This window comes from Bufo bufo, chromosome 4 (genome assembly GCF_905171765.1).
Source record: "Bufo bufo chromosome 4, aBufBuf1.1, whole genome shotgun sequence".
Classification (NCBI taxonomy): Eukaryota; Metazoa; Chordata; class Amphibia; order Anura; family Bufonidae; genus Bufo; species Bufo bufo.
In genome coordinates, this window is record NC_053392.1 from 368253295 (window position 1) to 368273830 (window position 20536).

General features: G+C 40.6%; 1 protein-coding gene across 2 annotated transcripts in view; it reads left to right on the top strand.

Annotated features, from left to right (window-relative positions):
• The first annotated feature begins 896 nt into the window (after positions 1-896).
• LAMA2 (laminin subunit alpha 2) overlaps positions 897-20536 on the top strand; it is a 1085231-nt gene continuing 1065591 nt past the window's right edge. For both annotated transcript variants that reach the window (XM_040429125.1, XM_040429126.1), the window contains exon 1: positions 897-1070. In XM_040429125.1, coding sequence (XP_040285059.1) covers positions 974-1070 — 97 coding nt within the window. In that variant the 5' untranslated portion in view covers positions 897-973. The remainder of the gene's footprint in view (positions 1071-20536) is intronic.

The window sequence follows — 20536 nt, forward strand, 5'->3', positions numbered from 1 at the left end:
GAAAGTATCAGATTGTTGGGGGTCCAACACCAGACATCCCCACCAATCAGCTGTTTCAATCTACCATGGCACTTTAAACTAACAGCGTAGGTTCTGGTGCCAGCAAACTGAAACTCAGCTCTTATTCACTTGAATGGGAGCTAGGCTGCAATACCCTGGCATGGCCACTGCAACATGTATGAAGCTGTCTGCCTCCAATGCTGTACACCATATAGTTTCTGATGCACGGCAACCTAGAACAGCTGATTGGCGAATGTGTCGGGTGTCAGACCCCTAACAATCTGATATTGATAACCTAACCGGAGATCATCAATATTTGTAGCCTGAAGAGCCCCTATAATCATGACTGATATATACGGCATATATAAGGTATTGTTCTTGTAAGGAGCCGCATATTATCAATTTTATCAAGATGTTTTAATACAGATTCTCATATAAGATAGTAGTTAGGGATGAGCAAAGCAAGCTTCGGATCATAGATAGAAGCTGACTTCAGGAACCAAGTTTTAAAATGGTTTTCAAGTTGATAACGAATTTGCCTTGCCGGGGCCCATACTTTTAATGTTGTAGAGAGACAAATCTCCGTACAGCATTAAAACAAAGTCTTAAGGAAAGAGACTGGATCTACGATCTGAAGCTCACTTTGCTCATCCCTAATAGTGGTACATGAGAGAACTATAGATGCACATTGGTTTAACAAATTCCTTAAATTATAAAGATTAAAGGATAAAAATATACTTACTGTCACTCAATAGAACAACAAAAGTCAGGTGCAAACACTGTCTGGATATATAAATGAACGGCCTCTTAGTGTCCCAGAGGGAGCAAAAAAGGAGGAGTATAGTTTTCAAACTGTCTCTAACTTTAGCCTGAAATCTTAGTTGGAGTTTCTCTGTCTCTGGCACACAGCTGCAGTCATTGAGGAATAGGAAGGCGAGGAGAGGCGTCTCCTCAGTGCCTCTCTATCCACAAAATGCAGAACATTTATCAGTTGATCATGGCACAAAGAACTTCGCTTGCAGTTTTCCTAACTTTGATGCTCATCGGATACACTCAGGCTCAGCAGAGAGGTAGGGTTTCATGTAGTGTATGTTCTGTTTGTCTGTTTTTGTTCAATACAATGACACTGTAACTATAGCTCCTGTCCCAGATATTAAATACAGCATTTTTCTGTGACAGCTGAAAACAACAATGAGGAACAAACATGTGCTGTGCATACTGTGCCCTTCAGTCTTTTTGAGTGTAACTGCCTGCACACTCTTTATTGTAACTTTAGGCTTGGAGTAAGATCATAGCCAAGTGTTGTTCTTGTGTTCTCTGTTCTTCATATAGTCAGAAAATCCAGGTGATGTCCCAATTTATCATTTAGTTTTCCCTTCGTTGTCTCACTATTTCTTCAATATAGCAAGTGCCTTAAATGAAACCAGATTGGGACCTCGCATTTCAGTCTGTGGTAATCCATATAACACATTTTTTACTTTTTCATTTCCTTTATGAGATGTTATCTTGAAATGATGCTTTAAACCAGGGGCAAGGTTAAATGTGCGAGGATGTCCTTGTGACCTTATCAACTTGTGTTTGTGGATCGTACACACGTTTCATCAGGATAGAACTTATGTCCTGATGGAAGCACAGAAAGGGAGAAGAGCTATTCCATTGATATAAGAAAACCTGCATCTTCAGGTCCATGCTCATAGGCAGACGTTCTCTGATGATCTGGTGTTTTATGCTAGGCTAACATTAACGTACTAGGTCTGTTAAAAGCCTCTATTGCAGAAAAAGAAATAATGGAGAAAATAGTTCAGCATGAATGTTATATTTTTTCTGGTAGAATAACAAACGTTATAGCGGAGAACCAACAGGCCCTGAATAGGATCTGAAAGGCACTTTTGGTGCCCACCATCTGTCAGCTCTTGCACTCAAGTTGTTTTTTTGTTTTGTTTTAAGAAAAATGGCAATAACAGTGTATATGTAAACCCAACCTTAGATATATTCATGTAAAGATATGTTTATATAGTAAATGTCATCCACTCCTGCTTCCCTGTCATATAAATGGACAGTTCACCGGACAGTTGCTTAGGATATCATGTCCTATAGCTAATCAACCCTGACACTCTTGTATACTATAGCATAGTGCTAAGGTTTAAAAGCTGCCAGCTTGAGCCTCGGGGTGAAATCTGCAACATACCTCCAATGACAAAACAAGGTAAGCATAATTCTAATACTACTTATCAGGCTTGACAGAACATTGCATTAAAATATGGAAATCTTGCAATAATTCACATTGCAAAATGCAAGAGTATGTGGAGGCTACAGGTAGGGCACAAGAGCTTTAAATAGCGTTTGTCAGCATAAACAACCCTATTAAGCCAGGTATATTGCCTGGTAGGATTGGTCATGCTGATTAAAACAATATATTTCTTTTCTCAGTATTGTTCAGGGTTGCTTAGTTACATAGACTTTTATCTTTATTGAAAGTAGGCAGTTGACGCACCATGGGGCCAGCATAGTTCTTGGAGCACCTATGCCCCTAGTGCTCATTACACCCCCCTCTTAATCTGCACTCTTCATCTGTTGCTGCTTGCTGAGCAGCACAGATTCACAGTACATAGGCAACATAATTCCACCCAGAAGCTTTCCGCTTCTGTCTCTGAAACTGGGGAAGTCTCGACTAGGGATGAGCGAATTGATGAAATATCCGAAGTCGATTCGCATAAGGCTCCATTCAAACATCCGTAGTGTGTTTTGCGGATCCACGGATCTGCAGATCCGCAAAACATGGACACCAGGAATGTGCTTTTCGCATTTTGCGGACCGCACATCGTAGGCGCTAATAGAATATGCCTATTCTTGTCCAAAATTGCAGACAAGAATAGGACATGTTCTATTTTTTTCGGGAACGGAAATGCGGACCCGGGACGCACATTGTGCGGCCCCATAAAAATTTATGGGTCCGCAATTCCGTTCCGCAAAATGCGGAACGTATTTGCGGACATGTGAATGGAGCCTAAAACTTAGTTTTAATACTGTACTGAAACTTGGAACAATACTTGGAACTGAACACGAGTTCGGGAAATGTTTTTTTACATTGTACTGAAACTTGGAACAATACTTGGAACTGAACACGAGTTCGGGAAATGTTTTTTTACATTAGAAATCAATTTATGAAGTTATTAAGCGAAGTCTCGCAAGACTTTGTGAAGTAATAACTGCGGCTCATCGGAACCAATACATTGTTTCATCTGAAGTCGATTCGCTCATCCCTAGTCTCGACTTCTAGGTGGAATGGTGTCGCCGGCTTATGCGCACTGTGAATCATGCTGACTCTTTAAGTTCCGCCTCTTAAAGATTTATAAATCCTTACCTAGCTGAGAAAACAGGAACTTAACACATGGCACAGGGCACGATTCCACATAATGATGGGCTACCTATGTATGATTCAAATAGGATTTTAGATCTTACTTATATGCCCTGATTAGTGTTGAGCAGATCGAAGTTAAGTGGACTTCGATCCGAATTTCCGGAAAAGAGGCTGCCAAAGAGGCTTCTTGCTTGAAGGTCCCGCTCGAAATCTCATGAGATATTATGTCACTACACCAGATGACGTGATGACATCATCACACGCCAGGCGAGATTTCGTGCTGGATCTTCAAGCAAGATTGTTGTGGCGGCTTCTTTCTTCATGCTCAAATGGATGAGGTAAGTACAATTTATTTATTTTTTCTTTTAGGAGCAATCCCTAAAATGCTTTAATATTGATCTCAGATGTTGTGATCCCTGTCATTGCACCCACTACTTACAAAAATATGTGCTTCGTAACAAATTAATTTGTCATGAAGCAAATTTTTTTAATAAAATTCGGCAAAACAGCTAAATCGAATTTTGAAGAACGTCACTTGTCTCTAGCCCTGATATAAAAGCAGAAATTCTTTTGAACTGATGCCCATATTAGTTATCCAAGTGTTCAATAACACATCCAAGCCTCCACAGTTGCCTGTCTAGGGTGATGAAATATGTCCTCCAGTTAAATACCTGGAAATACAAACTTTATGTAAATCTCATGTTCATGTACATTTCAATTGTTACTATACCATCTAGCAGTGTGGGATCAATGGTGAAGGCAGATATTTGATGAGATGACACTAAATTCTACAGTCGACCAGAAAGAACCTTTGGCATGTTGTATAGTTGTAACATTCTCAAGCATCTGCTCAGTGGTTTCTGTGTTGTGGGCTTATCTTAGTCTTCATGGCTGCATAAATTCTTCTCAGTTACATAATAATATGACATAAAAGTTTATTTTGGTCCAAATTGGGGGGTACTGTGAAACTTTTGCTACCAATTGATATACATCCATGGAACTTTACAGTCGCTTTCAAAGTTGTATTGGAATTATGCAACATCATTTTGATGAATCTTCTTATTTGATTGGAAAGACTCTTCAAAAGTGGTACAGTGCATTTCACTTTTATATATGAGAATCATGACCTTCATTCTTTATTATTCTTTTGACAAATAAAACTTTTCAGTTAAATCTAATAATAATATGTCATGACTATAAGCTGGAAAAATGTTCTCTAGCAGAGATGCTGCGGATGCTTAAAACAATAGCTATGACATTTTACCCATAGTAGTTTATTTATATGCCCTGCATGTTTATTTTTTCCTCCCTTGCATACTTATCCTTTTTCCATTCTAATTTGAGTCAATGGCTGGACCTCATTAATCCTTCATTGGGATGATTTGTATATGTATCAGACTGAGAACATATTCTTTAGACCATCTTTACAAACAAAATGGGGGAAGTAATGAAAAAGAATACATGCAAAGGCAAAATAGCTACCAATCGGGTTGCTTCTTATAGACCTCTATAAATCTGGTTGAGGAATTGTTGAGTTATATATTATGAATATAGTCCAGTCCCTGAGATGATTTGTTGCGGACCAAGATTGTACTTTGCTTCTTTAGATACCTGGACCCAGAACCCACCTTCTCTGGGTCAACTGCATTCATTGACAACCAAATGCAACACACAAGATTGATTGTGCTAAATGGTGGTTGCATGAATGGTTGCAGTCATGGCTAGGACAACCCAAATTTAGCGTTGCAGGGTTGATAACTGCTGCTGGGCCAGCCTAGCTGTTTTTTTGTAGCTTGATGAAGTTTGACAGCTATAGTATTATAATATATAGCCTATATATTATAACTAGTGATGAGCAAAGTATTTGAAAATGTGATTCTGCTGAATCGTCAAATTTGACAAAAAAAATTTGCTTTGTGACAAATTACCTTATCAAGAAGCACAGTTGGTGCAATGACGGGAAGCAACGATTGCACCACCCTCGGTCATTGTACCCCCTCAGATGCTGCGTTCCTAGCTGATCATGGCATATGACAGCGATAATACAGTGTAAAATTTAAAAAAAGAAATAAATTTAATTGGCCGCGGCCATCTTGATTGAAGATCTAGCACGAAATCTCGCGCAACGTGTGATGACATCATCATGTCGGCCGGCGTGGTGGCGTCATACGACACCACTCATGGGATTCTGTGTGAGATCTTCAACCAAGATGGCCGCTGCCGGCTCGTTATGATCGAATGGGTCAGTAAGTATGATTTTTTTATATTTTTTACCGCCATTCAGGGAAAATTGACATGCTTCCACAAAGAACGAGGAAATTCGGCTGCACAGCAAATCAAATTTTCCCTGAAATTCGGATTAAAGTCCACTTTGTGGACTTTGATTCGCTCAACACTAACTATAACATATAGCTTATCATATTAATATGACTGAAATTTAAACCTAACTTAATATAGTTTCAAAAATTGAAGAACTTTCAAAGTACTACAGATGCATCTTTATGCAGTAAAATTTTAAAGCCAAATTTATTGTATATGAAGGGTACCACACATAGATATTTTCTAGATCCATGGAGTATTGAAATCTTAATGTAATACTATTGCTGAAATAACATCTGCAGCAGTATTATATCTATAAGCCATAAGGATAATAACAAAGGGGGAGAAAAGGAAGATAGAATATTATGGAATGATGGCAGTTAAAGGGGTTTTTCTGGAATAGAGTATCGATGACCTATCCTCAGGATAGATCATCAAAATCTGATTGTTGGGGTTTAGACTCTCAGCGCCTCTGCCAATCAGTTGTATGAAGAAGCCACTGCTCTCCTATGAGCATGGTAGCCTCTTTCTAGGCCAGTGATGTCACATTCATTGGTTACATGTGCAGCTTATTTACAAGTGAATAGGCCAGTGCTGTAGTTCCAAGCACAACTGCTTTACAATATACAGTGCTGGGCTTGGTATGCTATGATTGGTCTTCTAGCATGGGCAATTTCTAAAAACAGTGATGAGCGTCTGTAGACTTGGCATACCATTAATCCAGAAATAGGATGTCATGCTGCATTGAACCATTTTTAGACATAAGTGATTTATATGTGAGCTTTGTTCCGTAGGGATATGTTATAAGCATTATGGTATGAGTGGTATGAGAGTTCTAGTTAAAGGTATTTTCAGGGAGTGCAATATTGATGATCTATTCTCAGAATAGGTCATAAACATCTGATCAGTAGGGGTCTGACTTCCAGACCCCCCACCCCCTACAAACACACACAGGCAGTGCTCTGCATGTTGTACATGATATAGCGGATGTGCTTAGTGTTGCAGCCCAGGAACATTAACTTGAATGGAACTAATTAGGCCAAGAGACCGATGAAGGTGATTGGCCTAGGTTGAGGCCTTAGTACACCCCAGAGTGCCACTGCCTCTTCAAACTGCTGATCAGTGGGAAGGAGTGTCAGGAGTCGGGCCCCCACCGATCAGACACTGATGACCAGTGGCGTAATTAAAATAGTGTCGGACCATGCAACTGCTATGGGACCCAGTGCAAGAGGGGGCCCAGTTGGAATCATCCCCTCTTCTATTGGGGGTAAAAACTTGGTCAGGACTCTATCTTCTAAAGGAACAACTTTTAGCAAATGAGGCAGTGGAAAAAATGGCCCAAGGGTCATTGAAAGGGATTTAGGCGGAAACCCTTCTGTCCTATGTGAGGGGCCTGGTTTGATCCTTGCTATGGGCCCCTTACTTCTCTATGTACGCCACTGCTCATGATCTACTGTATTCTGAGGATAGGTCATCAATATTTTACTCCCCAAAAAAATCACTTTAATTTATTTTGCATCCCTAGCTGGATTATAATCTTTCCATGTTCTTATTTTTAAAGGAAGTAACACAGCAATGTGACACCACTGTAGGAGTTACACAATGTTTTATGGGATACTTCAAAACACAAATCATTTGCCTATTCTTATTTGATGCGGTTCCATGTTCTCCATATGTTACTTGTTGGATGAGCGTGCTCTGTTTGTGCTAAAGCCTCCTCATTTCCCAGCTTTTGCACAGTTCTGAATAAGCTTCACAATTCCCTCACACATGCTTTCCATCATCAGAAACAGACAGCGTGACAGCTCTTCAACAGCATATTCCATTATTACAGTCTAAAGCATTGCATTTTCAGAATACAAAGACAATTCTTAATTGTCTTCAACTGTTTATATGTCTCTCGCAGCCTATTTAATATTGTGTAATGGCATTTTTATATGCTATCTGTTTATCCATGTACCTATTATAACTTGGATTATTTCAAAGACAGTCTGGACCTCCAAATAACTCCCGCAGCAGCTGTAAAGAGCCAAAGATAATGGTTGGAATAACAGTAATGATATGACTAATGACTTCCATATCCCATATCTCATCTTCTTATTATCCATGCTATTATGCGTATTAGCCAAATGCCTCCATAAACCCGTTATACTGTATGTTTCATTACATTGTCATCCTTATTCAGGACAAAGCAAACATATTTCCTGATTGGTTGATACTAGTTATGTAGCATATTAGTTTTGCCAGAGTATAGGAGCACAAATTTAACCATACGGAAACAAGTATAACATTTCAACTTCCATGTGGTCTTCATATTATTGTAACTTTAACCATAAAGTAGATGGAAACCATTTTAAGGGGTTGTCTTTATAAAAGCCATGTTCAGAAAACCTTTTAGGGCATTCTGAAGTAGGTCATGGCTATACAGGGCATATGTTGCAATGGAGAACCAAACTGGTCCATACATTACATGGACACCCCTTGAATTTTTATGTGCCATATGAATTATAGTTACGCTCCTGATCCTGACTATGGGTCCATGAAAACCATTGACAGAACTCTCATGACATCAGTGTTCTGTCAGTGGTTTTCACTGATAAGTGGTCGGAGATGCTCTTGAATACTAATGACACATGAAGGCAAAAAACACAGCCCAAATATGAACCTTTCACAGACATCTTCACAGATGAAACACTAGCTGTCTTCTCATGGACCTCATCAGGGCCATGTACATGTGAATACAACATACAGCCTAAAACAAGTGGTCTCTCTTGTTGTCATAACTTTTTTTATTCATGTTCAGTAATTTGTCAATATTCATCACCATCTTATTACTTGTAATAGGAGCTGCTTGGAGAAGTAGTTTTCTCAGTGTTCAACAGCCATATTTCCCAACTGTCCAAGATCTGGTGGGACAGTCCTGTATTTTGGCAGTTGTCCTGTGGTCCTGGGATGGCTGTGGCATGTCCTACCCTCAACTGTCTCATCATCCTGAGGATGCAGAGACAGTTGAATACAATGGTGAACCAGGGAGCCATCAGCTCCCTGCTCCATCATTCTTAGCCGATGGTTTCCCAACAGGTGCAATGCAGAAACCTCATTGAACCTGTAGGGCTGAATAAGAGAGTACACAGGCTGAATAGCGATGAACATTCTCCGGCCTGTGCATTTTGGGCTCAGCACAGCACGTGCAATGACATTGATTCATTGCGTTTGATGCTATGGAGAGCAGGAAGTGTTCCTTTCACCTAGGAATGGGGCTAAGTGAGTGTTATTTTTAATTTTATTAACCATATAGGCTTCATTGCTGTAAGAGGGCTGTAAAGACAACGTATCTGCTGTGTGGGGGCAATCAGCGGGCATATCTACTGTGTGGGGGCAATCATGGGACATAACTACTGTGTGGGGGCAATAAAGCGGCATAACTACTGTGTGGAGGCACTAAGGGGGCATAACTACTATATAGGGGCACTAAAAGGATATAACTATTGTGAAAGGGACCCTAAGGGTGCATAACTATTGTGAAAGGGACTTTAAATGGATATAAATATTGTGAAATGGACTCTAAGGGGGCATAACTACTGTGTGGGGGTACAGTGGGGACTGGGGGGGGATTGGAGTGTGTAAAGACATTGGGTGGAGTTAGAGGCATGGCTCAGTCTTGCCACAAAATTGCCACAGCTGATAATGTCCCTTTGGAGGTATGCAACAACAGTGATGTGTCTAATTAGTTATAACTCCCAAATGTCATACGGACATTAGTAACAGATTAGATCATCTGATTTATTCCTTAGAGGACCATATGTTCCATGCTGAGAAAACATATAGATGGGAAAAGTAAGAATAGTTTCTCAGTCAGTGAAGAAAGAATAGACCTGTATTATACTGTATATGTCATATGATATCATCTAACTAAATAGACAAGCATATCGTTCACACATGCAGTGTTCAGTACCTGAAACATCTGCCCAGTACAATGAACATCTGTGCATGGCTATGGTCATGTTATTTGCAAGTGAGACGTGGGAATTAATATGTTGAATATGACTGCAGGAATGTACTGCAGAACACAAAGAAAAGAATGTTTTACTGTATGTAGGGCTTCAGACAATGCTTGGATTCCAAATGCAAATATGATCTGGGCAAACAGTAGGCATACACATCAGAACTGAACTGACTAGATATTCCTCCCATTGCAAATCATTTTTTAGATTCCATAGTAATTTGGTTTCCAAGAATTGTGGGCTATGGTGCCAACAGTTAGCTTTCTCAAATGTCTTATCAGTCTTTAGTCACCATGATTGCAGTTGAAGCTTTGGATCAGATTTTGAAATGTCATAACAACATTTTCAGCCTGGAATCTTTCTTGATTCCTATATTTACCGGGTCCCTGCTGCTCTCCCCTTCCTGGTCTTTTTTTTTTAAAACTCATTCTGCATATTATGTGAAAACTGTAATCCCCCTGGACAACCCCTGATGTGTGTTTAAACCATTTTCAATCTCATGTGGTAAATCTTTGGAAAGGTTGTCCTTTAACTATCAATTTGTTTCATGACAGTGAACACCTGAAATAAAATGTTTACACTCCAGAATAGTTTTCAAAGCCAATTTGCATGGTAATGCTCACCCTGAGGGTACATCTTCCATGAGAAGAGCTCAACATTTTGCCTCAATAAGACCAGACTGTAGGGAGGGCAGAGTTTAGCACTATGTAGCAGGCACTATGGGGGATTAATCAAAATTGGTGTAAAGGAAAACAGGCTTAATTGCCCATAGCAACAAATCAGATTTCATCTTTCAATTCCAAAAGGAAATGACCAAAGGATGGAATCTGATTGGTTGCTATGGGAAATTAAGCCAGTTTTCCTTTACACTAGCTTTGATAAATGTCCCCCTATGTGGACATTATCAGGATTATCAGAATTACGAAGTTGGCCTGTCACCATAGAGGTAATTTATGAAACTGCCTTTGTTGCCCATAGTAACCAATCACCATTGGGCTTTCATAGAGTTCAGTATTTTGTTCATGTAAAAGGAAAGATTTTCTTTTAGACAGTTTCCTATACCCCCATGTGTGCTATTATGAATATCAGCAGCATTTTCTTGCAGGTGATTGGTTTAACCCCTTGACGACATCTGCCGTACATGTACGGCGGATGTCGTCTCTTTGAAGATAGCGCCTACCCATTTCACAGAGCAGGCACCTCGAGCTAATGTCTGAGATCAGCGATAACATTGATTGCAGACAGTTAACCCTTCAGATGCAATGGTTAATTTTGACCACGGAATCTGAGACCTGAAAACTAGGGAGCACTATGCCCCCCCCCCCCCCCGCTCTAGAACGACTCCTTCAGAGGCTATTGGGGGGGGGAGCTGTTCATTCATTGCAGCAGCCTCAGTCCCCCTAAAGGATCCACGGCTGCCACAGTGATGTTCCTAAGGAGACCAATAGGCCAACTTAGGAACATACACAAATCACTGAAAAAAATGCACCAAAATGATACGCAACTGACAATATTAGCCAATTCCTCAAGCTGATGTTAAAAGCTGAGAACTTTGCCAATATCTTCCAGTCAGGAACATATCGGAGCCCCTCATGCACCACATCATGGTGTCTCAGCAAGCATGGGGTCCTACCACCAAACTGCCCGTGGTGTGTGAACAGGGTCTGAACAGTGCTAGAGACCAACTCACAGCCAGACTCTCACATGCCTCCATAGTGGTATCACCAATGCACTGTGAGGTAGGATAAAGCTGTGAGCCGCACCCACAACAGACCATGTGACACAGAAGCTGCCAGGTGCAAAAGAACGTTACCACCACAATGAAGTGGCACATTCCATACACATAAAGACAAAAACTCACTGAAAAAAGTGGCCTGAACGGGTGGAAATGCTCCAAACCCAGACCCTGTAGCATGTCTATAACCGGGGGAGAAATTTTTTTTTGTGAGTTTTCAACTTAGGATCATAGTGAAATTATCATAGACTTCAAAGCTAATGCACTGGAGTCAGTAAAAGAAGCTAAAAAACAAACAAAAAAACAAAAAAAACCTTTTTTTAAAAGATAAAAAATAAAACTATATATAAAAATACAAATCACCCCTTTCCCCAAAAATAAAGATAAAAATAAACCAAAGAATAAACATCCTAGGCATCACTGTATCCCAAAATAATACCAATTATGTTTATTTTTTATATATAAAATTGGGAAAGGGGGATTTAAAATTTTAATATTTTGCTATTTTACTATAGACCATGGCATCTGAAGAGTTGAATGTCCTGTATCAGAGACATCTCTGATCCTAGGCATTGCCTAGGAACTATACTAACTCTATACATCCTTTACACAAAAAATGATGTATAATTTATGCCATTTTGCGTTAAGGGTTAAAAATGGGACTAGAATATTAAAGAGTAAGGTCAGGGATGTGCATAAAATATATACAATATATGTAGCTGTAACTTCCTACTCTCTTTTAGATTTCATGTAAATGATTGAGTCAGCACATTTTGATAGCTTACAATTATTATCTGATTGTTACATATGGTAGTTGATAATCATTTAGCTAGAAAGATGACCATATGCTGTTCTTGCATGAAAATCCTCTGCTGTCTCTGAGTACACTTGGATGAGACTTATGTCAGAAAACACTTGGACAGGTGGACGCACTATTTGTTTGACCTGTATAGGTATTTTCTGTAACTTTTATCTCTATAACTGTGCTGTGTGGGAGTGCTCTTCCTGTGTGGAACTGCAGAAATATATTGTGTACTCTGACCACAACTCCTCCACCTTTCCCTTTCCTAGCTTATAGTCTCACAAGCAACTTAATTCCTCCCTGTTAATCTCCTTGTCTTCATTTACAGTATGACGGAACGCTTGTAGGTTCTAGCTCCAGATAGGTAATAGCAATGGTAAAAGTGAGTGCTTCCATCAAATTGCACACCTCTACGTAGATCTCCTGTGACAGATCCTCCCTCAAACTGTGTTCCGAAACTCTGTCTTTTTTTTGTCACGTGAGCCTAAATAATTGCAGTTAGAATTTTTTCCAGCTCCGTACAGTACATGCCAGCTAAAACAGATGCTTATTCACGCACAATTCCTTTGACAATTGTGCGTAATTGCTGTGCTCTCCAAGCTATTTCGTTCCACCAAAAAATGAAAACAGCTGCAAATCTGATTTCCGTGTGTTATATAAACAAGTGGAAAAAACAAAGATTGGTTTTGACTGTCTTTTGTGATATCATGACCGCTTCAGCACCAAGCTATTCATTAATATGACAAAATCAGCTTAGATATATTGGATCTAACAATTAAACAGATGTGTTTACACATTCCTATTTCGTGGACCCTTGATAGCAGTGTTTACGGCCAATTACAAGCTTTATATGCTTAAGAGATTACCCATCAGATTTTATTTTAAGAAAAAATGGACTAAAATCAATCAACCAGCCACTCAGTCCTAGGTTAATTTTTGACCATATTTACAAGAAGAAAGAATTCATAGATCTGCTATTAGGTTTTAAAATAGCAATAGTTGCATTTCTATGTCATTTGTACCAAGGCCTGAGGGAGACTCCTGTTCGTCCTTCCTTATGGAGGAGCAGGTTGTCTCAGTCCTGAGATTAGTACCAGGGTCCTTTAGGGCGAGTTAGGACACTAGGTATTCTTGTGTATGAACTCACCTACCTCTGGGGTCTGTTTATACTGGTAGTTAGTCACGACTTTGATTAGGGTTTTACTAGGAGGTGTCCATCTCCTTTCCCTAGTTTCCAGGCCTTATTCCCTCACCCCTTTCCCTCCTATGTTCAGTGGGGTGTTTCCCTCCCACACCCGAACGTGACAATGTCTCTACTAGCTTTGCACATTTGGAGGCTGAAATTTCTGCCCATTCTTCTTTGCAAAATAGCTAAAGTTCTGACAGATTGGATGGAGAGCGTCAATGAACAGCAATCAAGTCTTGCCACAGATTCTGATTGGGATTTAGGTCTGGACTTTGACTGGGCCATTCTAACACATGAATATGATTTGATCTAAGCCATTCCATTGTCGCTCTAACTGTATGTTTAGGGTCGTTGTCATGCTGGAAGGTGAAGATACACCCCTAAGTCTGAAGTCTTTTGCAGCCTCTAACAGGTTTTTCTCCAGGATTGCCCTGAATTTATCTCCATCCATCTTCCCAGCTTCCCAACTCTAACCAGCTTCCCTGTCCCTGATGAAGAAAAGCATCCCCACAGCATGATGCTACTACTGCCATGTTTCACAGTGGGGATGGTGTGTTGTGTTGCGGGTGATGTGCAGTGTTAGTTTTCTGCCACACATAGTGTTTTGCATTTAGGCTAAGATGTTGAACTTTGGTCTCATCCCACCAAAGCACCTTTTGCTATGTCCCCTACATGGCTTGTGGCAAACTGCAAATGGGGCTTCTTATGGCTTGCTTTCAGTCTGTCGGTTTAGGAGGATAGCCATGTTTTCGTAGGTTTGCAGTTCTGAAATACTCTTTTCACTTTTGGATGATGGATTGAACAGTGCTTCATGAGATGTTCAGAGCTTGTGATATTTCTTTATAACCTAACACTGCTTTACACTTCTCCACAACTTTAGCTCTAACCTGTCTGGTGTGTTCCTTGGTTTTCATGATGCTGTTTGATCACTAATGTTCTCTAACAAACCTCTGAGGCCTTCACAGAACAGCTGTAGTTATACTGAGAATAAGTTATACACATTTGGACTCTATTTACTTATTAGGTGACTTCTGAAGGCAATTGATCACACTGGATTTTATTTAGTTGTATCAGAGTGCAAGGGGCTGAATATAAATGCACGGCACACTTGCCAAATTGTTAGTTGTTGAAAATTTTGAGAACCATGTATCACTTCACACATACTTGGTACTTTGTGTTGGTTAAAAACATAAAATCCCAATAAAATACATGTGAGTTTGTGGGTGTAACATGAAAAAATGTGAAAAAGTTCAAGGGACATGAATACTTTTTCAAGGCACTGTAGGGCTAGAAGCAACACTGCAGATATAATGGAACACATCTTGGGAATACAGCCATGCCTGCAAAATGGATGTGTGAATCCAGCCTCAAAAGGTTATTCCCATCTGAACATCTTACATAGAATGAGAATGAGGTCCTGTCTCAAAGCAGTTTTTCGTATATATTTATTGTAATATTTTTATGTTTGGAAAAGTTAAATAGAAAAATGTAAGTAATACACTTTTTATCTTGTATTCCACCAAACAGAACTCAACCACTATTCAATGACTTGATGTTTTATACCAGATATTATAAATTCTATCAATGTATTCACTTTCCTGGAAATATAGCTAATTGGTGCACCTAGTGATGCTTGTAAATCATATTTATTAAATGTTAGATTTTCCTTCCAGCATCTGTACTTTGCAGTGATCTTTGCTAATATGTTTAAAGGTTCCATTTATGGTGTAGCAATGGAAACAATTAGATCATTTCATATTACAACAGAAATGAAGCCAAAAGAGAAGGCCAGTTCCTATTAGATCCCATTGTGAATATTGGTAAAATGCAGCCCAGTAATTTAATAGCTAAATTTTTTCATGTTTAATTGACTGTAAAACAAAGCTTAATAACCATATACTCATGGACGTCAGTCCTATTTTATTAGTAACTAGCAGAAGGACCCAGCTTCGCACGGGTATAGTTAATCTATTTAATTTAATGTTTGTGTGTGTTTTTAAAATATATCCAGAGTATCCCCATAACAGTGACCTCTACAGCACCCCGACCCTTTAACAGTGAACTTCACAGTCCCCCACCCCTTAACACTGACCCCCCCCCACAGTGCCCCGCCACTTTAAAATGGGAACTTCACAGCAGCCCATCCCCTTAACTTTGACCTTCACAGAAGCCCGCCCCTTTAACAGTGAGTTTCACAGCACTCCACTCCCTTGACAGTGACCTCCTTATGGGCCTGCCCCCTTAACAGTGACCTCACAGTACCCTGATGCCTTAAGAGTGACCGCCACAGCAGTTGCCCCTTTAACCACTTCAGCCCCCAGTGCTTAAACACCCTGAAAGACCAGGCCACTTTTTACACTTCTGACCTACACTACTTTCACCGTTTATTGCTCGGTCATGCAACTTACCACCCAAATGAATTTTACCTCCTTTTCTTCTCACTAATAGAGCTTTCATTTGGTGGTATTTCATTGCTGCTGACATTTTTACTTTTTTTGTTATTAATCGAAGTTTAACGATTTTTTTGCAAAAAAATGACATTTTTCACTTTCAGTTGTAAAATTTTGCAAAAAAAACGAGATCCATATAGAAATTTTGCTCTAAATTTATAGTTCTACATGTCTTTGATAAAAAAAAAAATGTTTGGGTAAAAAAAAAAATGGTTTGGGTAAAAGTTATAGCGTTTACAAACTATGGTACAAAAATGTGAATTTCCGCTTTTTGAAGAAGCTCTGACTTTCTGAGCACCTGTCATGTTTCCTGAGGTTCTACAATGGCCAGACAGTACAAACACCCCACAAATGACCCCATTTCGGAAAGTACACACCCTAAGGTATTCGCTGATGGGCATAGTGAGTTCATAGAACTTTTTATTTTTTGTCACAAGTTACCGGAAAATGATGATTTTTTTTTTTTTTTTCTTACAAAGTCTCATATTCCACTAACTTGTGACAAAAAATAAAAACTTCTATGAACTCACTATGCCCATCACGAAATACCTTGGGGTCTCTTCTTTCCAAAATGGGGTCACTTGTGGGGTAGTTATACTGCCCTGGCATTCTAGGGGCCCAAATGTGTGGTAAGGAGTTTGAAATCAAATTCTGTAAAAAATGACCTGTGAAATCCGAAAGGTGCTCTTTGGAATATGGGCCCCTTTGCCCACCTAGGCTGCAAAAAAGTGTCACACATCTGGTATCTCTGTATTCAGGAGAAGTTGAGGAATGTGTTTTGGGGTGTCTTTTTACATATACCCATGCTGGGTGAGATAAATATCTTGGTCAAATGCCAACTTTGTATAAAAAAAATGGGAAAAGTTGTCTTTTGCCAAGATATTTCTCTCACCCAGCATGGGTATATGTAAAATGACACCCCAAAACACATTCCGCACCTTCTCCTGAGTACGGCAATACCAGATGTGTGACACTTTTTTGCAGCCTAGGTGGGCAAAGGGGCCCATATTCCAAAGAGCACTTTTCGGATTTCACAGGTCATTTTTTTACAGAATTTGATTTCAAACTCCTTACCACACATTTGGGCCCCTAGAATGCCAGGGCAGTATAACTACCCCACAAGTGACCCCATTTTGGAAAGAAGACACCCCAAGGTATTCCGTGAGGGGCATGGCAAGTTCCTAGAATTTTTTATTTTTTGTCACAAGTTAGTGGAAAATGATGATTTTTTTTATTTATTTTTTTTCATACAAAGTCTCATATTCCACTAACTTGTGACAAAAAATAAAAACTTCCATGAACTCACTATGCCCATCAGCGAATACCTTGGGGTCTCTTCTTTCCAAAATGGGGTCACTTGTGGGGTAGTTATGCTGCCCTGGCATTCTAGGGGCCCGAATGTGTGGTAAGGAGTTTGAAATCAAATTCTGTAAAAAATGACCTGTGAAATCCGAAAGGTGCTCTTTGGAATATGGGCCCCTTTGCCCACCTAGGCTGCAAAAAAGTGTCACACATCTGGTATCTCTGTATTCAGGAGAAGTTGAGGAATGTGTTTTGGGGTGTCTTTTTGCATATACCCATGCTGGGTGAGATAAATATCTTGGTCAAATGCCAACTTTGTATAAAAAAATGGGAAAAGTTGTCTTTTGCCAAGATATTTCTCTCACCCAGCAGGGGTATATGTAAAATGACACCCGAAAACACATTCCCCACCTTCTCCTGAGTACGGGGATACCAGATGTGTGACACTTTTTTGCAGCCTAGGTGGGCAAAGGGGCCCATATTCCAAAGAGCACCTTTCGGATTTCACAGGTCATTTTTTACAGAATTTGATTTCAAACTCCTTACCACACATTTGGGCCCCTAGAATGCCAGGGCAGTATAACTACCCCACAAGTGACCCCATTTTGGAAAGAAGAGACCCCAAGGTATTCGCTGATGGGCATAGTGAGTTCATGGAAGTTTTTATTTTTTGTCACAAGTTAGTGGAATATGAGACTTTGTATGAAAAAAAAAAAAAAAATCAGCATTTTCCACTAACTTGTGACAAAAAATAAAAAATTCTAGGAACTCGCCATGCCCCTCACGGAATACCTTGGGGTGTCTTCTTTCCAAAATGGGGTCACTTGTGGGGTAGTTATACTGCCCTGGCATTTTCCAGGGGCCCTAATGTGTGGTAAGTAGGTAAATGACCTGTGAAATCCTAAAGGTGCTCTTTGGAATATGGGCCCCTTTGCCCACCTAGGCTGCAAAAAAGTGTCACACATGTGGTATCGCCGTATTCAGGAGAAGTTGGGGAATGTGTTTTGGGGTGTCATTTTACATATACCCTTGCTGGGTGAGAGAAATATCTTGGCAAAAGACAACTTTTCCCATTTTTTTATACAAAGTTGGCATTTGACCAAGATATTTCTCTCACCCAGCATGGGTATATGTAAAATGACACCCCAAAACACATTCCCCAACTTCTCCTGAGTACGGCGATACCAGATGTGTGACACTTTTTTGCAGCCTAGATGCGCAAAGGTGCCCAAATTCCTTTTAGGAGGGCATTTTTAGACATTTGGATACCAGACTTCTTCTCACGCTTTGGGGCCCCTAGAATGCCAGGGCAGTATAATTACCCCACATGTGACCCCATTTTGGAAAGAAGACACCCCAAGGTATTCAATGAGGGGCATGGCGAGTTCATAGAAATTTTTTTTTTTTGGCACAAGTTAGCGGAAATTGATATTTTTAATTTTTTTCTCACAAAGTCTCCCGTTCCGTTAACTTGGGACAAAAATTTAAATCTTTCATGGACTCAATATGCCCCTCACGGAATACCTGGGGGTGTCTTCTTTCCGAAATGGGGTCACATGGGGGGTATTTATACTGCCCTGGCATTCTAGGGGCCCTAAAGCGTGAGAAGAAGTCTGGAATATAAATGTCTAAAAATTTTTACGCATTTGGTTTCCGTGAGGGGTATGGTGAGTTCATGTGAGATTTTATTTTTTGACACAAGTTAGTGGAATATGAGACTTTGTAAGAAAAAAAAAAATAATAATTCCGCTAACTTGGGCCAAAAAAATGTCTGAATGGAGCCTTACAGGGGGGTGATCAATGACAGGGGGGTGATCAATGACAGGGGGGTTGATCAATGACAGGGGGGTGATCAATGACAGGGGGGTGATCAGTGAGTCTATATGGGGTGATAACCACAGTCATTGATCACGCCCGTGTAAGGCTTCATTCAGACGTCCGTATGCGTTTTGCGGATCCGATCCATCTTTCAGTGCATCCGTAAAAATCATGCGGACATCTGAATGGAGCTTTACAGGGGGGTAATCAATGACAGGGGGGTGATCAGGGAGTCTATATGGGGTGATCACCACAGTCATTGATCATGCCCCTGTAAGGCTTCATTCAGACGTCCGGATGCGTTTTGCGGATCCGATCCATCTATCAGTGGATCCGTAAAAATCATGCGGACGTCTGAATGGAGCTTTACAGGGGGGTAATCAATGACAGGGGGGTAATCAATGACAGGGGGGTGATCAGGGAGTCTATATGGGGTGATCACCACAGTCATTGATCACGCCCCTGTAAGGCTTCATTCAGACGTCCGGATGCGTTTTGCGGATCCGATCCATCTATCAGTGGATCCGTAAAAATCATGCGGACGTCTGAATGGAGCTTTACAGGGGGGTAATCAATGACAGGGGGGTGATCAGGCAGTCTATATGGGGTGATCACCACAGTCATTGATCACGCCCCTGTAAGGCTTCATTCAGACGTCCGGATGCGTTTTGCGGATCCGATCCATATATTAGTGGATCCGTAAAAATCATGCGGACGTCTGAATGGAGCTTTACAGGGGGGTAATCAATGACAGGGGGGTGATCAGGGAGTCTATATGGGGTGATCACCACAGTCATTGATCACGCCCCTGTAAGGCTTCATTCAGACGTCCGGATGCGTTTTGCGGATCCGATCCATCTATCAGTGGATCCGTAAAAATCATGCGGACGTCTGAATGGAGCTTTACAGGGGGGTAATCAATGACAGGGGGGTAATCAATGACAGGGGTGTGATCAGGGAGTCTATATGGGGTGATCACCACAGTCATTGATCACGCCCCTGTAAGGCTTCATTCAGACGTCCGGATGCGTTTTGCGGATCCGATCCATCTATCAGTGCATCCGTAAAAATCATGCGGACATCTGAATGGAGCTTTACAGGGGGTTGATCAATGACAGGGGTGTAATCAATGACAGGGGGGTGATCAGGGAGTCTATATGGGGTGATCACCACAGTCATTGATCATGCCCCTGTAAGGCTTCATTCAGACGTCCGGATGCGTTTTGCGGATCCGATCCATCTATCAGTGCATCCGTAAAAATCATGCAGACATCTGAATGGAGCTTTACAGGGGGGTGATCAGGGAGTCTATATGGGGTGATCACCACAGTCATTGATCATGCCCCTGTAAGGCTTCATTCAGACGTCCGGATGCGTTTTGCGGATCCGATCCATCTATCAGTGGATCCGTAAAAATCATGCGGACGTCTGAATGGAGCTTTACAGGGGGGTAATTAATGACAGGGGGGTAATCAATGACAGGGGGGTGATCAGGGAGTCTATATGGGGTGATCACCACAGTCATTGATCACGCCCCTGTAAGGCTTCATTCAGACGTC